This window comes from Cupressus sempervirens, chromosome 9, assembly GCF_028749045.1.
Source record: "Cupressus sempervirens isolate cs-2001-9-10 chromosome 9, ASM2874904v1, whole genome shotgun sequence".
Taxonomy (NCBI): Eukaryota; Viridiplantae; Streptophyta; class Pinopsida; order Cupressales; family Cupressaceae; genus Cupressus; species Cupressus sempervirens.
In genome coordinates this window covers 429075525-429098969 of record NC_143126.1, presented here as the reverse complement: position 1 = coordinate 429098969, position 23445 = coordinate 429075525, and the positions used below count along the sequence as shown (strand labels likewise).

Sequence of the window (23445 nt, the reverse complement as noted above, 5' to 3'; positions counted from 1 at the left end):
TTTTCAAGGATCGATGTGCATGGACGAATGGGGCTAGAGTGTGTTGAACAAACACCAAAAAATGGCGTGAGTTTGCAGAGCCGAATGCAGAAAAATCTTCCCACGATTTTCAGAAAAGAGACCTAGCTGGATTTCGAAAAATTTGAGCAAATAATTTCGAATGAAATTATAAATTTTTCAAAAAGTTCAAGAACTAGGCTCTGATACCATGTTACAAGATCCAAGAAGAGTTGGCAGATTAACGGATTTCTGGATGACTCATTTATTAACAGAGGAACAAATGTGTTCCTTATAAAGAATTACAAGGACGTTGTTTCTAAAAGAAACAACGTAGACTGAAGACGGAATTAGAAACAAAACTAGAGACAGGATAGGAAACATTCCTATCTGGACTGAAGAAAAAAGAGACAGGATAGGAAACATTCCTATCTAGACTGAAAGACGGACTACAGACAAGTAGTTGACTATTATAGAAAGTATAAGATATTATCTTAATAGAAACATGGGAACCAAGTACAAAGTGAGGAAAGGTTATTTGTGTCCATCACACTAAAGTTCTAAGCCTATAAATGTTGGCATAAATTGACTCAAAATCACCTTTGCACAGATCATTTGCCAAGATGTTAAGCCATCTAAAAAATATAGTGAAGAGGTTGAAGGGGAGGTGAAATCACACCTTGAAACATATTAGCAAAAGAAGACAAATAAAAAAGAGAACAAACGCAATTACAATTCTACTCAGTCATAAGGAGATATGTAGGCCTCATGGATCAAGAAGTGTGGGCAGTGATACTTCTAATTAATTTTTTGCCTCTGACACTTTGAAGACATCACAAAGTATTGCAGGAAATGGAGATTTGCAAAATAAGACAAAAGTGGCATATGTGAGATATTGGTACTACAATAATATTTCGTTCAAAGTTGTTTTTAGTCCTTATTGGAACCAATAAATTACAACATTGACAATGGTGGGTGAGGGGTTCAAGGCCCAAAATTATCATGAGTTGAGTGGGCCATTATTGCAAGATGAGGTCCAAAACACACACTGACCAATAGAAGAACAAAAGAGAATTTGGGAAAAGAAAGGCTGCACTATTTTATCTAATGGGTGCACAAATGGTGCAAATAGGACATTCGTCAATGTTTTATAGGCTTCAAGGGGACAATTGGCATTTTTAATATTAATTAAAGCCTCTAATTAAGTAAAATTGGAAAGCAAAGACATTGTGCAACATGTTGGATGAGGTGGTGATGGGAGTCGGATTAGAAAATGCCATTCAAAATGTGATTGATATGTGGCAACTACTTAACTTCTCTAGACAAGGCACTTGACATTATTTTGGAGCCGTTATGCTCCCTATTGTCTTAAGTTGCTCCTTAGGTCATAGATAAACTAAGATTGGTGAAAAATGGTTAAAGATGGAGGGAATATCACAACGTACATCTACAACCATCTACAACCATGCATGGGTCTTGAATCTTAAGAGTAGAATGATGGTAAGGATATTGTGTGATCACAAGTCACATGCTTTCCTACTGGTTTCCACACCTTGCAGAGTTAATCAGCTATACATTTCCTAGCCTTAAGCATGTGTTTGTGTGAAACACATTTAGAAAGTCCCTATTGCAGGATGCCTAAGCAAAGGTGGTGAAGGCCATTTTTTTACGATAAATTTTGTAGTCTATGTCATCATTAAAATTTTATAATTCTACACATTGCTGATTTTATTAATTTTTCATCTATAAGTATCAAAACCATGGCTTAGGGTTTTATGATTCTTGGATGAGCATCAACACCCCATAAGAGATCTATGTGAGGCCATGGATAAGGTAAAAGAAATAATTCAACATTTGTATGGATCAAACAAGACCAAATATGAAACCATATGGCGCATAAATGATCAGCAGCCAAACTGAAAACTCGACATACATATTCATGTTGTTACCTACTACTTTGAACCCTCAATTTTATTTCACCCCCACTTTCAAAGGAGATCCAACGATTCTTGTTGGCCTTATCACATGTATTCAAACATTATTTGATGATGTTAGCTTTTAAGACCTCATACCAAATGTACCAGAGGACCAAAGGAGCATTGTTTTCTTCAAATGATTTAACTCTATAATGTCCCCACTTTCTGATTAGGTTTGAAAGCTGTAACCTACAACCATTTGTCAATAGAATATTGAAAATTGTATGTAAAACATATTAGCAATATCAAATTTGAGTGCATACTAATCTATACACTACCCAAGCTACCCATCCTAATCCTTCGGGAGAAATCCTTCCTCCAATCACCTAACCCTCTCGTGAGAACTACGTCTCGACTAGGTAACTGTCATAGAAAGAGCTTCTCCCTTAGGCCTCTTTGGGATCTCTAGTAACACTACTTGGTAGAGATCCCACCTCTACCAAGTCTCCCTCTGACATATGCATATGTTTGACCACTACAATATATATTGTCTCTAAGAGATCCTCTGCAAATCTCTCTCTAGGTTCCAATTCGAAAACCTGACATTCATTATTGAATGCCCTCTAATCTCTGAGTTCTCTTTTAGAGATACTCGACATTCAAAAAGAATGTCCTCTACTCTCTAAGTTCTCTTCAACATTTAGAATGAATTTCCAATACCAAGAACTTCATTGTTACAGTGCCCTTTTCCAATGTAGGGACGCATAAGGAGGGTCGAAGAAAAATATTCATTGTGCATTGTCGTGTAAGAATGATGTGAAAAAGACTATCAACTGCATTCTAGAGATTGGAGGGATCAATCCACAAAACTAGGTGATTTTTATGTTGGCAACATGCGGATGAAATCACAATTTTGCAGCAATTAAACACAACCTGGATCTCTATCAACTCGAAGCCCAATCTCACTGTGTGAATTCCAATATACCCTACTACCATAGGTTTTTTAACTATAGTCTTTGAAAAAAAATTAGATAAAAATAAGATCCTATGTGATTAGATGTGGTGTTGGAAAGAGAACTATGCTTTACTGCTGAAACCTTCACACCTAGCTTTTAACTCCAATTGCGAAGTATTTGACAAGATTCTATTCCAAGTAAAGCTCCCAAGTCTGTCCCTTCATTTATGGCTTGTTTCTTGTCTTAAGGCAATTGGGGATTCATTGGGGAGTCTTTTATTGGTTAATGAGAAGTCTTTGAGTCTGTATCACTCAACTTATGCACGTACTTTAGTTGAAATTAATATAGCTAAGGGGCTTCCTGCTGAAATCAAGATAAAAAACAACAAAGGTTGTTAGGTATAGGCTTCAAATTATGAAGGAATTTCATTTGGATACAAAGTTTGTTCTAAGATTGGTCACATTGTTGCGAAATGTGAAAAAGTGAGATAACAAAATGATGTTTCATGGTGGAAGGATGTAATTGATCAACACTATACAATACAGAAGAAGGGGAAGAAACAAGAGAGATTCTCTTGGGTTGTTATGGGGGAAACAATACAAAGTGCTATAGAGTCGACCTCACAAGAGGTGCCTCTGATTAAAAAGAACTCCTTATTGGTGGGGACAAATACGGATTTCTAGTAAGGTACAGGCATTGAGACTCTAGAGGGGAAAGAAAAACAGTCTCTAGGCTCCCAAAATTTTGAGGCAAAGCAAGTTAGGGAAGAACAAGTCCAACGTGATGTTTCAAAGGCAGATGATCAAGAGCATTTTAATGAGAATAATATTGTTGGTTAGTAGACTAATGTTGCTCGAATGAAAGATGGTTGGCAAACTGTGAAGAGGAAAAGGGAATGAAGTTTGAAGGGTGCTTTCTTTAACATGAACCTTAGTTCACAAACGAAGGCTCGAGGCAAAGTTTAGGCTCTTTGGTTACTATGTAGATTGGTTTTTACTATGATGCGTTTATGGATCCTAGTGTATTTAAGATATAGTTTATGGAACTGTGAGGAGACTAGGTTTGTCTTTATACAATGTTTATCTGCCAAGAAAGTGGCACTCTCTATTTCCTTTTTCTGCTTTTATTAAAAACCTATTATTAACAATCTAAGAAATATTATAAAATAAAAGAATTAAATTAAAAAATAAATAAAATTTAGTTAAGTTAAACAAATGGTCGAAAGGCATGAATAAAAAAGTTTTCTCCCTCAAACATAAGGTAAAAGGGAGAGAAGAGAACATGATTTACAGGGAAACGATAGGGAAGAAGAGGAAACATTAGAATTAAGCAAGTATTAAGGGAAGAAGGAAGGAAAGGGAACAAAATAAGGAGGTGACTCTTTCAAAAGGTGGTGATTGTAAACGAGTGTGACCATTGAAAAGGGCAGACATGTTGAAAAGGTGTGACCATTCCTCACAAAAGATATAAAGGGAAAGAAGGATCAAACAAAATGGCGGAAAAGAAAGTAGAGGAGATCTAAGGCAGATTTAGAACAGAGGTAAAAGGAGTGATCTGAAATGAGAATTGAGAAGGAAAGAAGAAAATAAGATGTGTAGATCTAGAAAAAGAGGATATACAGATCTTAAATGAAATATGTGCAGATATGAAACACAGTGAGTACAGCTTTGAGAAGCAAGAGATAGGTGAAGATTAAATGAGTGAAAGGTGTGGCCCTTTCATAAGAGCATTAACAAATGAAAGGGTGTGACTCCCTACACTAAAAGGAGATTAAATAAGGCAAGGTTCCATTTGAGGACAAAATTAAAGGGGGGGATCAATTGGGAGAGTAGTATATTATTCTCAAAGGTAACAATGAAAAGTGGTGACTCAAATCTTATGAAAGGTGGTGTCCCTTTCACTTGTAAATCATAGAGAGGAAATCATTCCAAACAAACATCAATACACCATCACTTATCAATGCATCACACAATCTATGAATCAACAAAGGTTCAATCAAACAATCTATCAATTAGCAAAGATAGAGTAAACAAGCAACCAAATCATAATTAGCAAAGATAGAGTAAACAAGCAACCAAATCATCAGCAATCAATTGCCATCATGGAATCATCAATTCATCATTCAAACATCAACCATTTAAGTGTAACCCTATCAAACCCACATTCATTCATTCAGTTATTCAAAAGAGAGGACAAAACATAAAAAGATACAAAAAGGATTATAAATTCAGACCTGCAATCTGGGTATGAATGTTGTGTAGCGCATATATTACACTGAAATCTATTTGTGATTGTGTTTATCGATATATATATGCATTTTAGAATTATGATACTATGTGATTGTGCATAAAGAGATACATCAACAGACGTGCAGAAATCTTTATAAACCTGATATAATCTATTGCATTCCCAATTCAAAAATATTTTGTCATCGAATTTGTTGTCTGAAATACCATATGTAATTTCTGACTGCTGTAATCAGCCATGGAAGGGAAAATTAAGGGATCATTGATGATGATGTCACCCTCTAAGCACACCACCTCAAGATATCTGACTAAGGAATCCCATGGGGCCAAATGGGGACAAAGGGACTCCCTTTGGGCTTAGAAAGGAGGGTCTATCAGTACACCCATTAGGAATGATCCATGTAATGTAATAACCCCAGCAGGTTATAACTTCGTGAAACACCAAATCCTTCTCAAATTCAATTGTTTGACATTTTGTCAAACACTTTGCAAGCAAGAGATATATTGCGTATGTAAATTCTGATTGTTTTCTAAATGCCGAACTGTATATAAAAATGCTTCCAAACAACACACCAAACAACCAACAATGAAGATGCAATTGTTTTTGAATAAAATTGATTACAAATAGGAAATGATGCATCTACATCAATAAGACATTAGGGCAACAAATTCTGATATAAATCAGATTACAATAGATTTTACAAACCCTACTAATGCCCTAAATATCTAATGCAAAATGTAGTAGATAAAAACCTGGAATTGCTCCAAAAACATGAATTTTCCTATAGCAAATTCCAACTTATTTCTTACTGCACAAAGCTTGCTCCAGGACACAAATTTGGCACAATGAAAAGACTAATTTGTCTTCTCCAATAGTCGCAACCCTTCCGAAGATATTTCATCACCTCAGTTGTGCAAATCAATGGGAGTGTTCGTTCCCAACGATCAATATAACAACTGCAGAAACCCTTGGCTCCACAAGCTATCCAAAAGAGTAGATGGCAACACATTTGATGCTCAACAATGAGGCTGTCCTCCCTATTTATTCTTTTCCTTCACCCTTCTAGAAGGAAATAAAATATTATTTAATTGTACTCTCTAGAAGCTTCCCCCTTTCCAATAATTAGTTGTACTTCTAGAAAATGCACTCTCTAGAAGCTTCCCCCTTTCCAATACAATAATTAGTTGTGCTTCTAGAAAATTAAATTAATTAAATATAAAGTCACCTTTTTATTTTAATTTATTTAATGACTTTTTAAGAAATTAATTTAATCAATTTCTCCTTATTTCTCCACTTAGCCTTCGGAGAACATAAAAGCTAAGAACTCAACTACGATGCTAAAAAGATGGGGACATTACAGTCTGCCCCTCCTGAAATTGCTTGTCTCCAAGCAATCTCAACTCTTGATGCTGCAAAATTTCTTCATTCTCCCAAGTGGCATCCTCTACTAGCAAGTCCTTCCACTTCACCAAGTACTCCCCAATAGCACGTCTCCCCAAATTCCTCTCCCTGAACTCAATGATAGCCTCTGGTACTAAAACGAACTTCCCCTCATCCAAGGGTGGAAGCACTATAGAAGGAACAACCTAGTGCCCTAATGCCTTCTTGAGACGTACCACATGAAAAATATTATGGACTCTGCTCTCTACCGGTAAATCCAACTCATAAGCCACCTCTCCAACTCTCTAATCACCCTAAAAGGCCCATAATAAAGTGGCTTAGGTTTTTCGGCACCACTCTTCTTGAGAGTGGAGTCGCAGTAAGGTTGCAGCATCAAATATATACCATATCACCTACCTCAAAAGTTCGCTCAATCCTCTTTTGATCAGCATATTGCTTATGTTGATTTTGTGCCTTAGTGATATTATCCTTAAGAGCCTTCACAATGTCCTGACTCTCCTGTAATAAGTCTCCAGCACTGGGCACTCTACTATCTGATAGCAACAAATCCATGAAATTGGGTGCCTCATATCCATATAATGCCATGAATGGTGACATCTGAATAGAAATGTGATAAGTGGAATTATAACAATATTCACATAGATATATCCACTTAACCCAAGCCTTATGTTGTCCTACTATGTAATTCATGAGGTATCCCTCCACCCATTTGTTAACTCTCTCTATCTGACCATCTGTCTAGGGGTGGTAGCTATTACTCGAAGTGAGTTCTGTCCCGCACAGTTTGAACAACTCCAGCTACAAGTGACTCATAAACCTATACCTATTATTGATAATGCTCTAAGGTAAATCATGCAACGCAAACTTTGTAAGCCAACCAACAACAACATATATACAGTCTCTTCCCTGGGCTCTTGGCAATCTGTGATGAAGTCCATGGATAAACACTCCCACTTCCTATCAAGAATCGGAAGTGGCTTAAGTAAGCCAGCTGGATAAGAGTGCTACTTTTTATTTTGCTAGCAAGTAGGACACGCTCTAACATATTGCAACACCTCATCTTTGAGCCCCTTCCAAGAAAAACGCTCACAAATCCGTTGGTAGGTTTTGTAAAAACTTGGATGTCCTGCAATAGGTGAGTCATGATAAACTCTCAACACCACCCACTTCACCTTTGATCCTGGCACCAAATAAATGCACCCTTTGTAAATGATGATCTCAATCACAAGGGTGAAATCACTATTCTAGACCGATCCATCTATGAATCCCAATCCCCATGTATCCTTTGCATACTCTGTAAGGATCAAATGTCTCCTATCCTCTGATATATCGGTCATCAAGCTCAAGTGGGGTCTTTGTGACAAGGCATCTGCTACTACATTCAATGTCCCCTTGAAATAGGTAACATCAAAATCATATACCTGTAATTTACTTACCCATTTCTGTTGCCTGTCATTAAGATCTCGCTGCCCCAGGAAATGTTTCAGGCTATTGTGGTCGGTTTTTATGCTGAATTTGCGACCCACTAAATGTTGCCTGAATTTGGCCAAAGCATGCATTATGGCCAACATTTCCTTATCATAAATGTTGAAGCTCCTCTCAGGCCCCCTGAGCTTCCTACTCTCATAAGCAATCGGATGCTTGTCCTGCATAAGCACCGCTTCAACACCTTTGCCAGATGCATCACAATGCAATTCAAAAGGTTTGCTAAAACCTGGTAATGCTAGCACTGGACAAGTCATCAACTCCTTGAATTTATCAAAACACTCATGTGCCTCAAGAGTCCATATGAAAGCCCCCTTTCTCATCAAATCCGTCAAAGGTGTTGCATGCTTGGAATGTCCACTAACAAACCTCATGTAGAACCCACACAACCCCAAAAATCCTCTCAACTGTGTCAGGCACACTGGAGTAGGCCACTCAATAATAGCATGAATCTTTTCAAGATCCATGCATACTCCCTAAGCACTGATAATGTAGCACAGATATAATAACTGATAATCCCAAACCACATTTGAACTCCTTTGCATACAAGGACTCCCTGCTCAGAATGCTCAACATAGTGTCTATATGCCACACATGCTCATCCATGTCCTACTATACACCAAGATGTCATCAAAGAAGACTAACACAAATTTCCTCAACTGATGCTGAAAAACCCTGTTCATTGTGGACTGACAAGTAGCTAGAGCATTAGTTAGCCCAAATGGCATAACTACAAACTCAAAATGGCCACAATGACATCTAAATGTCATCTTCTCTATATCCTGCTCTCTGACTCGGATCTGATGATAGCCTAATCTCAAATCAATTTTGGAGAAGAAACATGCTCCATGTAGCTTATCTAATAACTCATCAATCTATGGGATGGGGTACCTATTTTTGATAGTCTTTTTGTTCAAAACCCTATAATTTATGCACATCCTAAAAGTTCCATCCTTCTTCTTCACCAAAACCACAAAAGAAGTGAAAGGCAACTACCTTGGTCTAATGTACCCCATAACAAGTAGTTCCTTGACAGTTTTCTCGATCTCATCCCTCAATCTCTTTGGATGCCTATAGGGTGTGATCGTGATGGGTTTAGCACCCTCCTCTAACTCAATAATATGTTCAATACCTCTATCTGGAGGTCTCCTTGGTGGCATTTCACTGAAAACCTTGTAGTGCTCAATTTTCAGTTCCTGTATGTCTGAGTGATATTCTTATTTTTGTTGCATCTATGATGGCATTAAAGTGCAACAAGCTGCCCAGTCAACTTGGTCATGTCTCAACAAGCTCTCCATGCGTCTGCAAGACATCATCCTAAACCCACTGTCACGAATGGCCTTAAGTATATGGGTCTTCCCCTCTGACTAAAATTTCATCTCCATATCTCTCAAATTAAGAATGAACTCCCCTATGTCATGTAACCAAGTCATACCCAAGACCAAATCTATATCACCCATGTTAACAACATAAAAATTTGCTTGAAATCAAAATTGTTGATCTTTAGGGGCAGACCTGCAATCTTCCTGTCATATTTGAAGATGTAGCCATCAGCTACCCTCACTCTCAGACCCTCGAATTGCTCTATCTATATCCCATGCCTCTCAATCGATCTGGAATCAATAAAATTGTGAGTAGCACTTGTATCAAGCAAAGTAATAACTCACTGACCAGCCAATACCCCTCTCATCCTGAATAATCCCTCTTGTTGTACACTAGTGAGACGGACCTCCTGAAGTCTACCCTCAATCTTCACATCATCTATATCATTTGTGGCTTCCTTTTCTTCAATTGATTCCTCATTTTCAGACAGTTGGTCTGAATTTTCAGAATTAGAATCCTCATAATATGCCCACATAACCTTGTTTGCTTTCCCTTTTGGCCTCAAAGGACAATCATGGTTCATGTTATAGGGTCCTTTGCAATAAAAACAAAGTTTTTTCTTCCTTAAATCATTCAATGTCTCTCTATCCAAAGGAGCAAATGATTTATCTTTATTTTCAACCTTTGTTTCATTCCAAACATGTTTCTTGAAGAATGGTTTGTCTTTGCTAGATGATGCTCCCTTTGACTGAAATTTATTTACTGGGGCTGCTTGTTCCATACTTCTAGCCTTCTTAATTGGTTCTTGCAAATTGAATGGATCAAAGGCTTTTACCCAACCCTCCAATGGTTCGGGTAATCCCTCTGTAAACAAAACAACCAATCTCCCATCTGATATATCTCGCACCATAATGGATAGCCTCTGAAAATCACTAATGAAATACTCCAATCCGCCTATCTGTCTCAACTGTGCCAACTCTCTAAAGTAGACTTCTGGATCCTTCTTATCAAACCTCTCTACCAACCTGTCCACAAAGGCCTAATATGAAGTAATTTGGTTATGTTGAAGGGTAACCATCCCATGGTACCACCAATCATGTGCAGCTCCCTCTAAATGTTGCATGGCATATTTTATTGCCTCCACTTTTGTCATAGATCTTAGTGCTAAGAAGGTATCAAGCTTGTGAATCCAAGCTCGCACTGTCATTCTACCACTCCCATCAAATGTAGTCAAGGAAAGCTTCCCTATAGCCCACTTTAATTCATTATCCTCACCAAGAGGTCTCCTATTTTGTCTGACTGCACAGTAGTGTTCCCTTCTTTGGTTCACAAACCTCTCAAAAGTCATTCTCTCCCGTACCTACGGTGTTAGTAATTCCCATTCATCATTAGCAGCTATAAGGATATTTGCAAATGTCCCATCCTCAGCTTCCTCTGTTGGCTTCCTCTCTAACAAAGGTAGGCCATGAAGGCCTATCTACTATTCTGGAATGAGTTCTATGAGCTCTAGGCAATCTCACCGCACTCATGTTATCCCCTTGTTCCTGATTTCATTCGTCTTGTGGGTTCATGTGCTCAACCATGGTGATGAGTGCCTACAAAGCCTAAGCCATCCACTCTTGTCTTGTAACCATTGCTCTTAAAAATTCCCTTGTTTCCTGATCCTCATTCCTATTGTCTCTTGGTGGGCTACGCTCTTACCTGTCACCCATGGTGTCTAGCAGCCTGTCAAAATCTTGTTCCCTGTCAAACAAAACTTGCCTGGGATTGGAAAATCTGTGAGAGCCAACCCCAAGTGGTTGCATGTGATTGCTAAACCCTTAGGATGGCAAGATTTAGCTTTGCTACCAATGTAATAACCCCAACAGGTTATAACTTCATGAAACACCAAATCCTTCTCAAATTCAATTGTTTGACATTTTGTCAAACACTTTGCAAGCAAGAGATATATTGCGTATGTAAATTCTAATTGCTTTCTAAATGCCAAACTTTAATAAATATGCTTCCAAAGAACACACCAAACAACTACCAATGAAGATGCAATTGTTTTTTAATAACATTGATTACAAATAGGAAATTATGCATCTACATCAACAAGACATTAGGGCAACAAATTCTGATATAAATCAGATTACAATAGATTTTACAAACCCTACTAATGCCCTGAATATCTAATGCAAAATGTAGTAGATAAAACCCTGTAATTGCTCCAAAAACATGAATTTTCCTATAGCAAATCACTATAGCAAATTCCAACTTATTCCTTACTCCACAAAGCTCGCCCCAAGCCACAAATCTAGCACAATGAAAAGACTGATTTGTATTCTCCAACAATCGCAACCCTTCCGAAGATATTTCACCACCTCAGTTATCCAAATCAATGGGAGTGTTCGTTCCCAACGATCAATGTAACAACTACAGAAACCCTTGGCTCTACAAGCTATCCGGAAGTGTAAGATGGCAACACATTCGATGCTCAACAATGAGGCTGCCCTCCCTATTTATTCTTTTCCTTCACCCTTCTAGAAGGAAATAAAATATTATTTTATTCTTTTCCTTCACCCTTCTAGAAAGAAATAAAATATTATTTAACTGCCCTCTCTAGAAGCTTCCCCCTTTCCAATAATTAGTTGTACTTCTAGAAAATGCACTCTCTAGAAGCTTCCCCCTTTCCAATACAATAATTAGTTGTGCTTCTAGAAAATTAAATTAATTAAATATAAAGTCACCTTTTAATTTTAATTTATTTAATGACTTTATAAGAAATTAATTTAATCAATTTCTCCTTATTTCTCCATTTAGCCTTCAAAGAACGTAAAGGCTAAGAACTCCACTAAGATGCTAAAAAGATGGGGACATTACATGTAACCTCTGTCATGGTGAATATATGAATGCAGATGCTCAAGCAATGGAGGTAAGATAGAAGTAGCAACAGTAAGAGCAATAGTGATAGGTCACTACACCAAGTACGCCATCTGAAGCCATGAGGGATGATACATCTACTCTTAGGCCTATGTTAGGGGATCGCTAGGTCATCTCATCAAGTCATCCTACCTTAAAATCTGATTCAAGCAACCGATTGATTTTATCTGCATTTTCAATATACGTTTATTTGTAACTCGAGATTGTCTAATTATGAATTGTGTTTATAAATGATTCCAAACTTGCTTGCAATATCTCAATCAAAGCAAAAAAGGTATCTCTAAACCCTACTTGCTTCATATAAAAGATTGTAATCTAAGGAAAATGTAAGTCGTATACTAGAGATGTTATACTTACCTTTATCAAATCATCCATTACTTCTATTATGCTTTGTACTCAAATGATAAGACATTTTCCCGCACCCGACTTGCTTTATATAAAAGATTGTAATCTAAGGAAAATGTAGATCATGCACTAGGGACATTACACTTAACTTTATCAAATCATCCATTACATCTATTATGTTTTGTACTCAAATGATAAGACATTTTCCCACAACATGCTAATAAACACAAATTACATTTTTATGCCCCATTGGGGCACCAAAATTAGTTACATTGAAAACATAGGTTTGCCCTATTATTAAAATTCTAGACCTCGACCTCTAATAACACCTCTTTCAAATTTAAAAAATTCCATTAGTTGGCCTCCAACTACCTCTATTTCAAAATGATAAAATTTCAAGAGTCATCCTCTAGTTAAAGCAAATATCACAAACCCCCAAACTTTGACACCAACAATCTTTATCATCAATGATATTCGAACAATCTCACTCTCACAGCAATGACCACATTTCTATCAATCTCCCTTGAACAAAACACACTTTGGCATCAAGGCAACATTTCCAACAATTGATATAAACCTTGCAAAGAACTAATAATTTGTGAAAACAACAAGAACTTAATACTCCCTCTTTCTAAAATGTTCCCAATTTCTATAATTATTCCCCTTTCACATCAATGGCAAAGGAGGGTTAAGTACTGTCAAAAAGAACCCAAAGTTTGACACGAAAAACCTTTGTCATCAATAATAATATTTCCAACAATCTCACTCTCACATCAATGAATATATTTATAGCAAACTCTCTTGAACAAAAATACTTTGGCATCAAAGTAACATTTCCAACTATCTCCCACTTTGTCATTGATGGGAACCTTGCAAAGAATTAATCATCTGTGAACACAACAAGAATATGATTCTCCCGCTTTCTAAAATATTTCCACTCTATAGCTATCCCCCCTTTGACATCAATGGCAGAGGTATGTCCAAAACTATCAAAAAGAATATTCCCTTCTCTACAATTCCTCTTCTTGGCATCAATGGCATCAATCCCCCTTTTCAAATTGTCCCTCTTTCTAGAATCCACCAATTAATCTTTCTCTAAGCGTAGTCTAATGTAATAAACAATCATAAGTAATTCTAAAAACACTATCATTCGCAACTGGTACAGGTAGATCAGAAAGTGCAAAGACCACAAAAGCTCACAAGAACCCTATGGAAACTTGAAGTTCAGCACAAAAGTATTTGAACTATATCTATGAATGCTAGGCACCAATAGCAAACCTCAAAAAGTGATGAAAGTTGCAACGTTTCCTTGAGGAACTCACATGCTCTTTTTCTAAGCATGTAGTATCTTGTAAAAACATATAACCAATTTACACGACTGAAAGACAATAACACAATTACTTTTCTCTTGAATTTGCGCTTCTCTTTAAGCTCTCAAAGTTTTTAATACTCATCATGTTGTTGTGCAACTTTACTTTCTTTCATTGTTTTCATTGTTTGCAACATGACACAGCTATTGTCTTCTACCTTTACTATGTATTTCACCTCTGCAATGAATATGTGTACAACATGGAGCTACAGCTATTATTAAACACTGCCTACCCAAACTATTAATTGCCAAGTCCAAAATGCCCTTTAGGTATTTAAGTATTCTTTTGGCTACTCCTATATGAGGCTCTCTTACATATGTATAGCCTTGATGTTGTCACATACACTAGGCTACCAAACATTGACTAATATGATGTCTGATTATAAAAAGTTTGTATGGCCCATTCTTCTATGCCATAACTAGCTTTCCTTTGTTTGTCCTACCTAACACCTTTCTCCCTTGAACTCAATAGAGAAGTATGGATTATTTAGCTCTCCTGCAAAGTCTCATGTACTCACCTTTCCAATCTCACAACCTTGAGCATGAAAATTTACAGCTAGAAGATTATGCTTAACCTTCACCATAAAAGACATCTTTTTTTTTACTTTCCATTATCCAAGCTACATGTGCCTTCCCCAGTTATCCTTGTTGTAGCATTATCTCCATATTTCACAGTTCCATTGTCTACTATTTTCAAAATGAGATATTTGCCCTTGTCCCTTGTCACATGGTTTGAGCATACACTGTCAAAATACCATTGGCTTTTCTCAACTTGGGCATGAAAAGCAATTTTTATTAACATAGATTTCTCTTTCTACTATTTTCTTAGTTCTCCATCCTTTTCCATACTTTTACCAGTACTTCCTTTAACAATGGTATCCACTTCATGTCATGTTTAGGAGATTCCACAAAACTACTTCCGCAAAAATGTGCCATATGACTAAAGTCATTGCAATTATAACAAATGACACTACAGTTCAACAAAGGAGCACATGAATTGTAGTCTCTAGCTAAGAATCCATAAGATCTTCTATTTTTCTTCCCCACAAAATTATTTCTTGCATTTTCCATAAAACTACTACTTTATGATCAAATGATTACAAAAAAGCAATAGTAAAAGAAAGAGATGTGGAACCTTGTCAAATGACGTTGTCTCGGAGAAACTAATCAAACCCTTGTCATCCTTGCTAGTTTTCTAAGGAACATTTTCTTTCTTCATGTTGCATTCATTGTTGATGGGTCACAAGAGGGCATCTATATGACTTTTAGGTTTTCCTGCATTTATTCTCTTTAGTGATACAATAGGCTTTGGATTATGGTCTTCTTTGGTATTCCCTTAACGTTATAGCCAAGACAAGACTTAATGAATGGTGACGTTTTGCAATTGATGTCATCCAACATTTTGATTCACTTCTCAAATCTTAAGCTTTTATTCAACTAAGCAATAGTTTTCTCCAATTCCTTCCTCAACAAAACAATTTCAAACTCTACCCTCTCACAAGATTCTTCCTTTGTCTTCAATTGAATTCGCACCAACTCTTCTATCCCCTATCTCTTCTAGTTGAATCTTCAGGATGATGATAATCTAAATTGATTCCTCAAGACATTGAGACATTTTTTGCTTTTGAATAACAATCACCTTCTTCATATTTTTGCAATTGCAACTTTTATTTCAGATTCTTCTTCTAAAACTTCTTAATCTCACTTATAGTACAGAAGCTCTTCAAAATCCACTTCTCCAATTTTAGCATCTTCTTCCTCTTCTCAATCCATATTTCTTTCACAGAGTTGTCTTCACTTTTCATGACACCAACCCTTGTTTCTACTACCATGTACATAGTTTTATCAGAGCATGAGAAACTTTAATCACTCTCATTGGATGAGTTGCTATATCATTTGGAGTATAGTCTTTTCTAGTGTTTATGGAATCTTCTTTTTGTATTGATGATGTTTGCTCCCATCCTTCTTGTTATGATCTCCATCATTACCATCATCCTTTATCTACATACTGACACTTCACAAGAAAATGTCCTATTTTACCACAAGCAAAACATTTAAACAATAACTTACCTTTGTAAATGCCAAATTCCTTCTTTCGATTTCTCACATAACGGGCTTCCTTTGCATTTAATTCACAGCTTGACTCAGGATCTACATTCATCGCCATCTTTAAATTAAGTTTCTCACTTTAATAACTTTTCATTTTCAGTCCTCATATGTAGTCATAATCTCATGCAATTCATCCACTATTATTGAATCTAATTCCTTCATTTCTCCAATGGCATTGACATTGGTATCAATTCTTAAGCGAAGAGACCTTAACACCTTTTGCATAATCACTTGTTCTTCAGTGATTTTGCCAAGTCCTTTAATGGCATTTAAAATTCCATCAACACAAAGAAGGTAAGGCAACATTGTCTTTGGCTTTCATTTTCAAGCTCTCAAACTCTCTTCTATGATTCTAGAACTTAGCCTTCTTGACCTCAACAACACCTTCGAAGATGTTGCCAAGTTATCTCAAATCTCTTTTACTAATCAGCAATTCATCACTTTGACAAATTCAAATTCTAATAGATGACACAAGACATCTATGGCTTTTGCATTATTTTAAATAATCTTCTTTCTAGTTTAATCCATTGGTAGAGATTATGGAGTTGCATAACCATTCGCTAACGATTACCAACTATTCCAACTAAGAGTCATTTGATAAGTTTGCATTTGTATGCTCCAAAATGCTAGTTTGTTTTATCAAATAGAGAAACCTTTTTTACTAGCCAGGTGTACCCAAGAGATCTAACTTCTAGAGGTTAGACTATTTCTAAAGAAACTCAACTCTAGTACCAATTGCTAAGCAAATACTTATACTAAGAGGAGGGGGTAAGTATACAACATACTTTTACTTTTTTAAAATTTAACCACCACAAAGTAGCAAATGCACAAGATTCACACTCTTCAGAACGCAAAATTTACATAGAAACCCTAAAAAAACATGAAATTACTCTTTGGATCTACTATCCAAATCCAACCACAACAAAAATGATATAATCTTATGATATTTGCAAGCATTAACCCAATAGAAACATCAATTCCCACTTACGTAATCTACAAGCACCAACTTGTTGAAGACGCCTATCCCAAAATTGAGCACCAACTCAACAAGAGACACCAATCTCTTCTTTTAGGAGGTACAAAGCTCTTCTACAAATCTTATGATATTTGCAAGCAGCAACCCAATAGAAACATCAATTCCCACTTACATAATCTACAAGCACCAACCTGTTGAAGACGCCTATCCCAAAATTGAGCACCAACTCAACAAGACACTAATCTCTTCTTTTAGGAGGTACAAAGCTCTTCTACAAATTTTCACCTTCTCAACATTGCTCCTTCAGTGGCCAATAAACATTTCTACACTTTTACCTCACAAAATCTACTTTACTTTGTATTCGAAATGATAATACATTTCTCAAAAAATATACTAACAAAAACACTAAACATTTTTATACCGCTTTTGGCACAAAAAATAGTAACATACAACACATAAGTTGGTGCTATAAAATTAAATCATTAAAAAGAAAATTCCATGAGTCACCCTACAATTACACCTCTTCCAAAATAACAAAATTCCATCAGAAAGCCTCCAATTACATCTCTTTCAAAAATAACAAAAGTTCATAAGTCAACCTCCAATTAAAGCCAATATAACTAAAAATCCCCCAAACTTTGACATCAACAACCTTCGTTATTAACATCAATGACCATATTTCCAACAATCCCCCTTCTTGAACAAACACAATTCAACATAAATGACAAAATTTCCAATACTAAAAATTTGGTATATATGCATTTTTGAAGAACATTTTTTTAAAATTATGTATTCTAAAATGTCCAATAAATATGCCAATTTATTGCCGAGTTTTCCCCTAAGATTTTGTCATAACTTAAGTTTTCAAAAAAATTGGTCAAGCAATCTAGTGCCCATCATCTATGAGATGCACTCAATAAACATCAGCGAATTCTTTTATATTGCTTGCAAATGAATCTTCATTTTTGCATGAGTATTGTGTTAAATCTTTAGTTTCAAAATTTATAGTATCAAGATTATTTAATTCACCATGGGCAACATTATACAGTAATAAAAACAAAAAAATATTACTCATTATCAAATGAATGTTTCTTGTACAATGCCACCAATGGCATACAACTGCAAAATACCAAATAAAAGGAGAAAGTTGCCCACTGATGAGAGAGAGGTTTGGGCTTGCAAATATCTATAATGCCATTATAAATTGATCACCTATCAACCGAGTATATTCAAAGTTAAGTGTATCATCTTTGTTTTTGTTGAAACTTGGTTTCCAAGGGAATGTAGCTTATGTAGAAGCCAAAGTTCATGGGTGACTGGTATGAATTAATTTAATTATGAAAAAGGGTCTTAAAATGGCTATATTAACTTTTTGACAATAGGTGAAGGCTGCCTCACAAGGTTTGCTTTTTTGTTTAAGTTCAACAAAGAAAAAAATCAGAAAAAACTTGTCACCTATGCTACTAGGTTCTTCTAGGAATCCAAGGTCCCAAATCTTGTCCGACACAAATACAAGTCCAACTATGATCTACTTTGAGTCCAAACAAGGTCTCACAAAAACCCTGTGGGTTTGCTTTGTTGGATTTGATATAAAAGACTATTTTGAAAAATTTTGCCATATCTTTCCCAATTTCTCTAGCTCTATGTTGTTTCCTCCCAAGTTCTATTGTTTTCCTCTCCAAATTCTCCCATGAGTGACAGAATCCAAATCAGCAATTCTTCCCACCTACAAGAAAATATTTTGTCCACTGAATACTCATGAGCAAGTCTTCTTGTGCGCAAAATAAAGGGACCATGTTGTTAAACAGCCTATTAATGTGTTAAAACTGCAATGGACATATTTTATATACTATACTGTACATCTCATTTGGCCTTTTTTATTCATTTTGTGAGAACTATAGTGGACATATTTTATTTAAATTATACTATCTTGTAGGTCTTATTTGACCTTTTCCTTTCATTTCTTTCATTTTGTGATTCAGGTACTCACAGGATTGGATGGCTATTCAAAAAGTGTCATTTTAAAGTGCATCTTGTTTTACTTTATTTTGTTTTTAAGTTATGCAACAAATTATTGTTATACATGAGAACTATAGTGGACATATTTTATTTAAATTTTACTATCTTGTAGGTCTTATTTGACCTTTTCCTTTCATTTCTTTCATATTGTGATACAGGTACTCACAAGATTGGATGGCTATTCAAAAAGTGTCATTTTAAAGTGCATCGTGTTTTACTTTATTTTGTTTTTAAGTTATGTAACAATTTAAATGAATAAAAACTAGAAAATTACCTCTGTTACCCCAAGTTTCCAGGATGGGAGGTCAGGAATTTGGGGAAATGGATTTTTGAGATGAATTTTTTTTCTTGGAGCAGGGAATGGCAGAGAGAACAGCTATATAAAAAATAGCAAAATTTTAAATAATCATATGTAGACATGGATGAAGCTTGCTTATAGAAGTTATAGAACCTTAACATATAATGTTTGTGTTAAATAATTTTAGAGTTCACATGAGAATGAACGTCAAACAAATTTTCAAAACTAAAACATTAACTTTGTGGGACAGCCAAGAGATAGTTTTCCGGAAGTTTTAGAGTTTTGAGGACATCCAGGAAACGAGAACAGGTCAATTCTTGTCAGAAACACATCCATGAGTAACATAGAAAATTAATGAAGTAGATAAAATATCAGGTTTCAGATGTGAGTCTCCCAATATTTGCTCAACTTATTAATACAAGAGTGAAATAAATCTTATGTGAGTCTCCCAATAGATACATTTGTTTCAGATTTGCAAGGCTTGCAATTTCTCAATGGCGACTGTCATGACACTCCCTAAGAGTAATAACTTATATATAAATTCTTACATGATCACCTAGTGTGTTACAATGTTCAGTAATTTCCATTGATTTCAAGGAGTAACTGGCATTAGTTTCAGGGATTTATTTAAGGGAAACTACTGATTGAGACCATTTTTTCACTGTATAGAAATGAGAGTTAGAATCACACCTACAAGAATTATTTTGATCATCACTTAAGCATATAAAAGATGTCAAGATGCAATCCAACACCATCATGATCACCCTAAATAGCCACCATAAGTAAAAGCTTCTGAATGTCGAAGTAAAAGGCAAATATTAGAAAAGAACCAACAATATGATGCATTGTGTATCCATTTAAACATTTCTTGAGTCAAAAGCTCAGCATAAAGAAATTACTACTGTCCACCTGCAGATAAAGTAAGCAAATTGCAGAGCAATTGCCACCAAAAAAGAAATTCACATTTATAGTGCTGTTAAGGCATAGATATGCCATGTCATCAAGATGAGTTCAAAAGGTTATATCATTAGACTTTTGATCCCTCACAAACATGATCATGAGTGAACGTCAGCAGAGTATCATATCCAAGCTCAAGTGAAAGATTTTTCATGTCAGAGACTGTCATTCTATCTCCCACATACGTATTCATGCATAAAGCTGACCTATGTACTGTCCATCATAACTCATTAGGCAAAGGATAAACGGATGAGCAGAAGTACAGAAATAACTCTATAATATAACTAGCATCAGTGGCAAAGGTAGATATTCCAAATCAAAAAGTTCCAAATAAAGAAAAAGTGTACAGGGGAGCTAAATGCCTGAGAATGCATAGAAAGATAAATAGTCTTAAAAGTCTAACAGAATGCACGTCTGATATGCGACTCCAATGATCCCGCAGAACATAAAGGTGCACGTTTGATATGTCACTTGGGTGATCGCACAGAACTTATAGGTTCCCTACGATAAATTAAAAACCTTCAGCTGCCAATTGCCACTGCCTAAGACATAATAGTGCACTGACAACCACAAATTCTTGTGTATAGATTTGCATCTTCTATCTAATCACCTCAAATTTGAAAGAGCAGGGATTCTACATAAAATTAATATTAGAATACCTGAAGAAAGCTACAGAATTCACCTCAACAGACTGTGGTTAACACTTGTGTTTCTTCTGCACATGATGTGTGATAAGTAAACAATAGTATACATCAAACTTTATGAAAAGCCATAAAATCCACAAGTTGTCCTTCATGCACAGAACCCAAAAATTTATAATTCCAGGTAGAGAAACGTATAGGCCTATTCACATCCTCTAAGTCCAACAGAATGCTAAGATGTATTAGATTTGAAGCCATAGACACCAGAAGACTCCTGTATAGGAAGAAGGACTCTACCACTGTATCAACTTTCTTGTGTTAACTACATTTACACATAATATATCTCTACCCCGATCACATTCCCCAGATCTTCTGGGATTATATAGCCTTCTTCCTATTCAATTTTCTAACAATTATATTAAATTTATTGTACTTAAAATCATATTCGTGTATTTATGTACCCTGAATCTCAGTGATATCAACGTCCCTGCACCCTCATGTATATCACTGTCCCTTCACACCTGTATCTCCTGGTAATAATGTTGTAGTCTTGGAACAGAAATCCAAGTCCTGAACCAAGAACGCAATTTGAAAACAAAATTTGCACTCGAATTAATTCTAATTCATGGTGATTTAAGGGGTGATAACATTGTAGCTTCCAAAACAGAACCCAACTTTCAAATCCCCGTTAACATGGTAAAGTGCTGAAAATGTGTTATAAAACATAAAATCCAACTTATCGGGTGTGGCACACTCTAAAGGAGAGATAAGGCAAGTTTCAGGTGAATTTGTCAGGTAAAGTGTCCCTCCGCTATAATATTTTAGGTCAAAGAGAAAACTGCTAAATAAGAAAAAATTTTCAAGTATTTTCAAAAACAGATATTAAGCAAATGTCAGATGCAAATCCCGACGGAAATGACTGAAGAGATACCTCTCAATTGTGTCCTCCAATCCAAAAAAATTAAAAGTAGCTCATGGAACTCACGCCTCATATGTTAAATCTTGTTTTATTCCAAATGGGTTTACAACTTGAAAATTAGTTTCGAGTTTTTATCTACGGTCGTTACTTTTAAATATTGAGAATTTGCAGTTAGCCTTTCGACACTCAAAATATCTCCTTTAACCAAAACCCATTTTCCAAAAGAAAGAATCTAATATTTGAAATCCACTTTTCGAACACATTTAGAGTTTTGAAGTTAATTCTTCAATCATGCTTAGGGTTTTGAAGCTAACGCTTTTAAAATACGTCGGATTTAGTGCCCCCTCTTATAAAATAATTATGCGGTTATCTTATATCAATGCCCGTTATTCTCGTACATAACTGCGCGCTTTTCTGCTATGTTAAGGATTAAAGGATCCATATAATATTAAAGATTTGAAACCATCAACACGATGTTCTATATCCCTAGTCACATAAAACATTAGCGTCTGCGTAACTCAATTGAAAGCAAGCTAAAGCGCAGACCAAACGAACTCTATCACATGGGGGAAAATAATGTAAAAGCATACACACCTCTGGAAGTCTTGGTAACCTTGTCCTTGATAATGCTGACTTCCTGAATATTTACCGCTTCCTGAAATATTGACAGAAGCTGAGATTCCGACATATGCTTGGGCACTTGCCCTACAAAAAGCTTGACAGACTCTGCAGACTTACTCGCCGATCCGTTACCATCCGCCATTTTTCCAGACAAGAATTTACTATTCTTGAAAACTACTTCAGGTCTTATCTGCCGAGTCTGGAAACACCTTCTTCTACTGTGTCTAACCAAATTGTTTTATCTCGTTCGTTTCAAAATGGACATGTATGCTCGTGATAAATCCCTAAATTGACTATGATGTCTTCTTCTGAGCTTACGTTAAGTACAAATTGCCTGCTCAGCTATTACAAACCCTAATTCCACGCTGGCCGGCGAAGGAGGCGAGCGGTCATTTTAACGCGGCTAATTATAAGGTGCATGTATGAAAACGTGAGCACGTGGTTCACCATACCTGCTAGTAAGAAAACTCCCAAAGCGGTGAAGGTAAATGATGGAAAATTAATCTTACTAGCACTTAGTATCTATAAGAGGTTCAAGGGATAAGTCGATAGGGTATTTATGAATATTATCATTGTATGAAATTTTGTCTAGATTACTAAGAGTTCAACATAATTTTCTTATAATATGTAGAATTTTTGATCATAAAATAATAATAATTAGGGTGGTCCAAAAATACTTTACAACAAAGGTATTTTTGAAGCTGAATAGTAGTTTATAATATAATTGTAAATTGTCATTAGAAGCATGCATAATATTTGATAAAAGTGCTTAACAACTAAAGTATTTTTGAATCTGAATAGTAGTTCACAATATAATTGTAAATTGACATTAGAAGCATGCATAATGTTTGATAGAAGTATTGTATTTAAGTAAAAGTAAGTGTGTCAAATTTGATAGTACAATATTTTTGTATGGGTAAAACTTGTAGGATTTCCTGGAAAAT

The 23445-nt window shown here is 35.8% G+C and overlaps 1 protein-coding gene across 1 annotated transcript in view; it reads right to left on the bottom strand.

Annotated features, from left to right (window-relative positions):
• Positions 1–22796, bottom strand: part of LOC149539129 (RNA-binding protein BRN1-like) — a 31763-nt gene extending 8967 nt beyond the window's left edge. Inside the window, exon 1 of the mRNA XM_089800461.1 lies at positions 22475–22796. Within this exon, the coding sequence (XP_089656587.1) occupies positions 22475–22643 (169 nt within the window). The 5' untranslated portion in view covers positions 22644–22796. The remainder of the gene's footprint in view (positions 1–22474) is intronic.
• Positions 22797–23445: the final 649 nt, after the last annotated feature.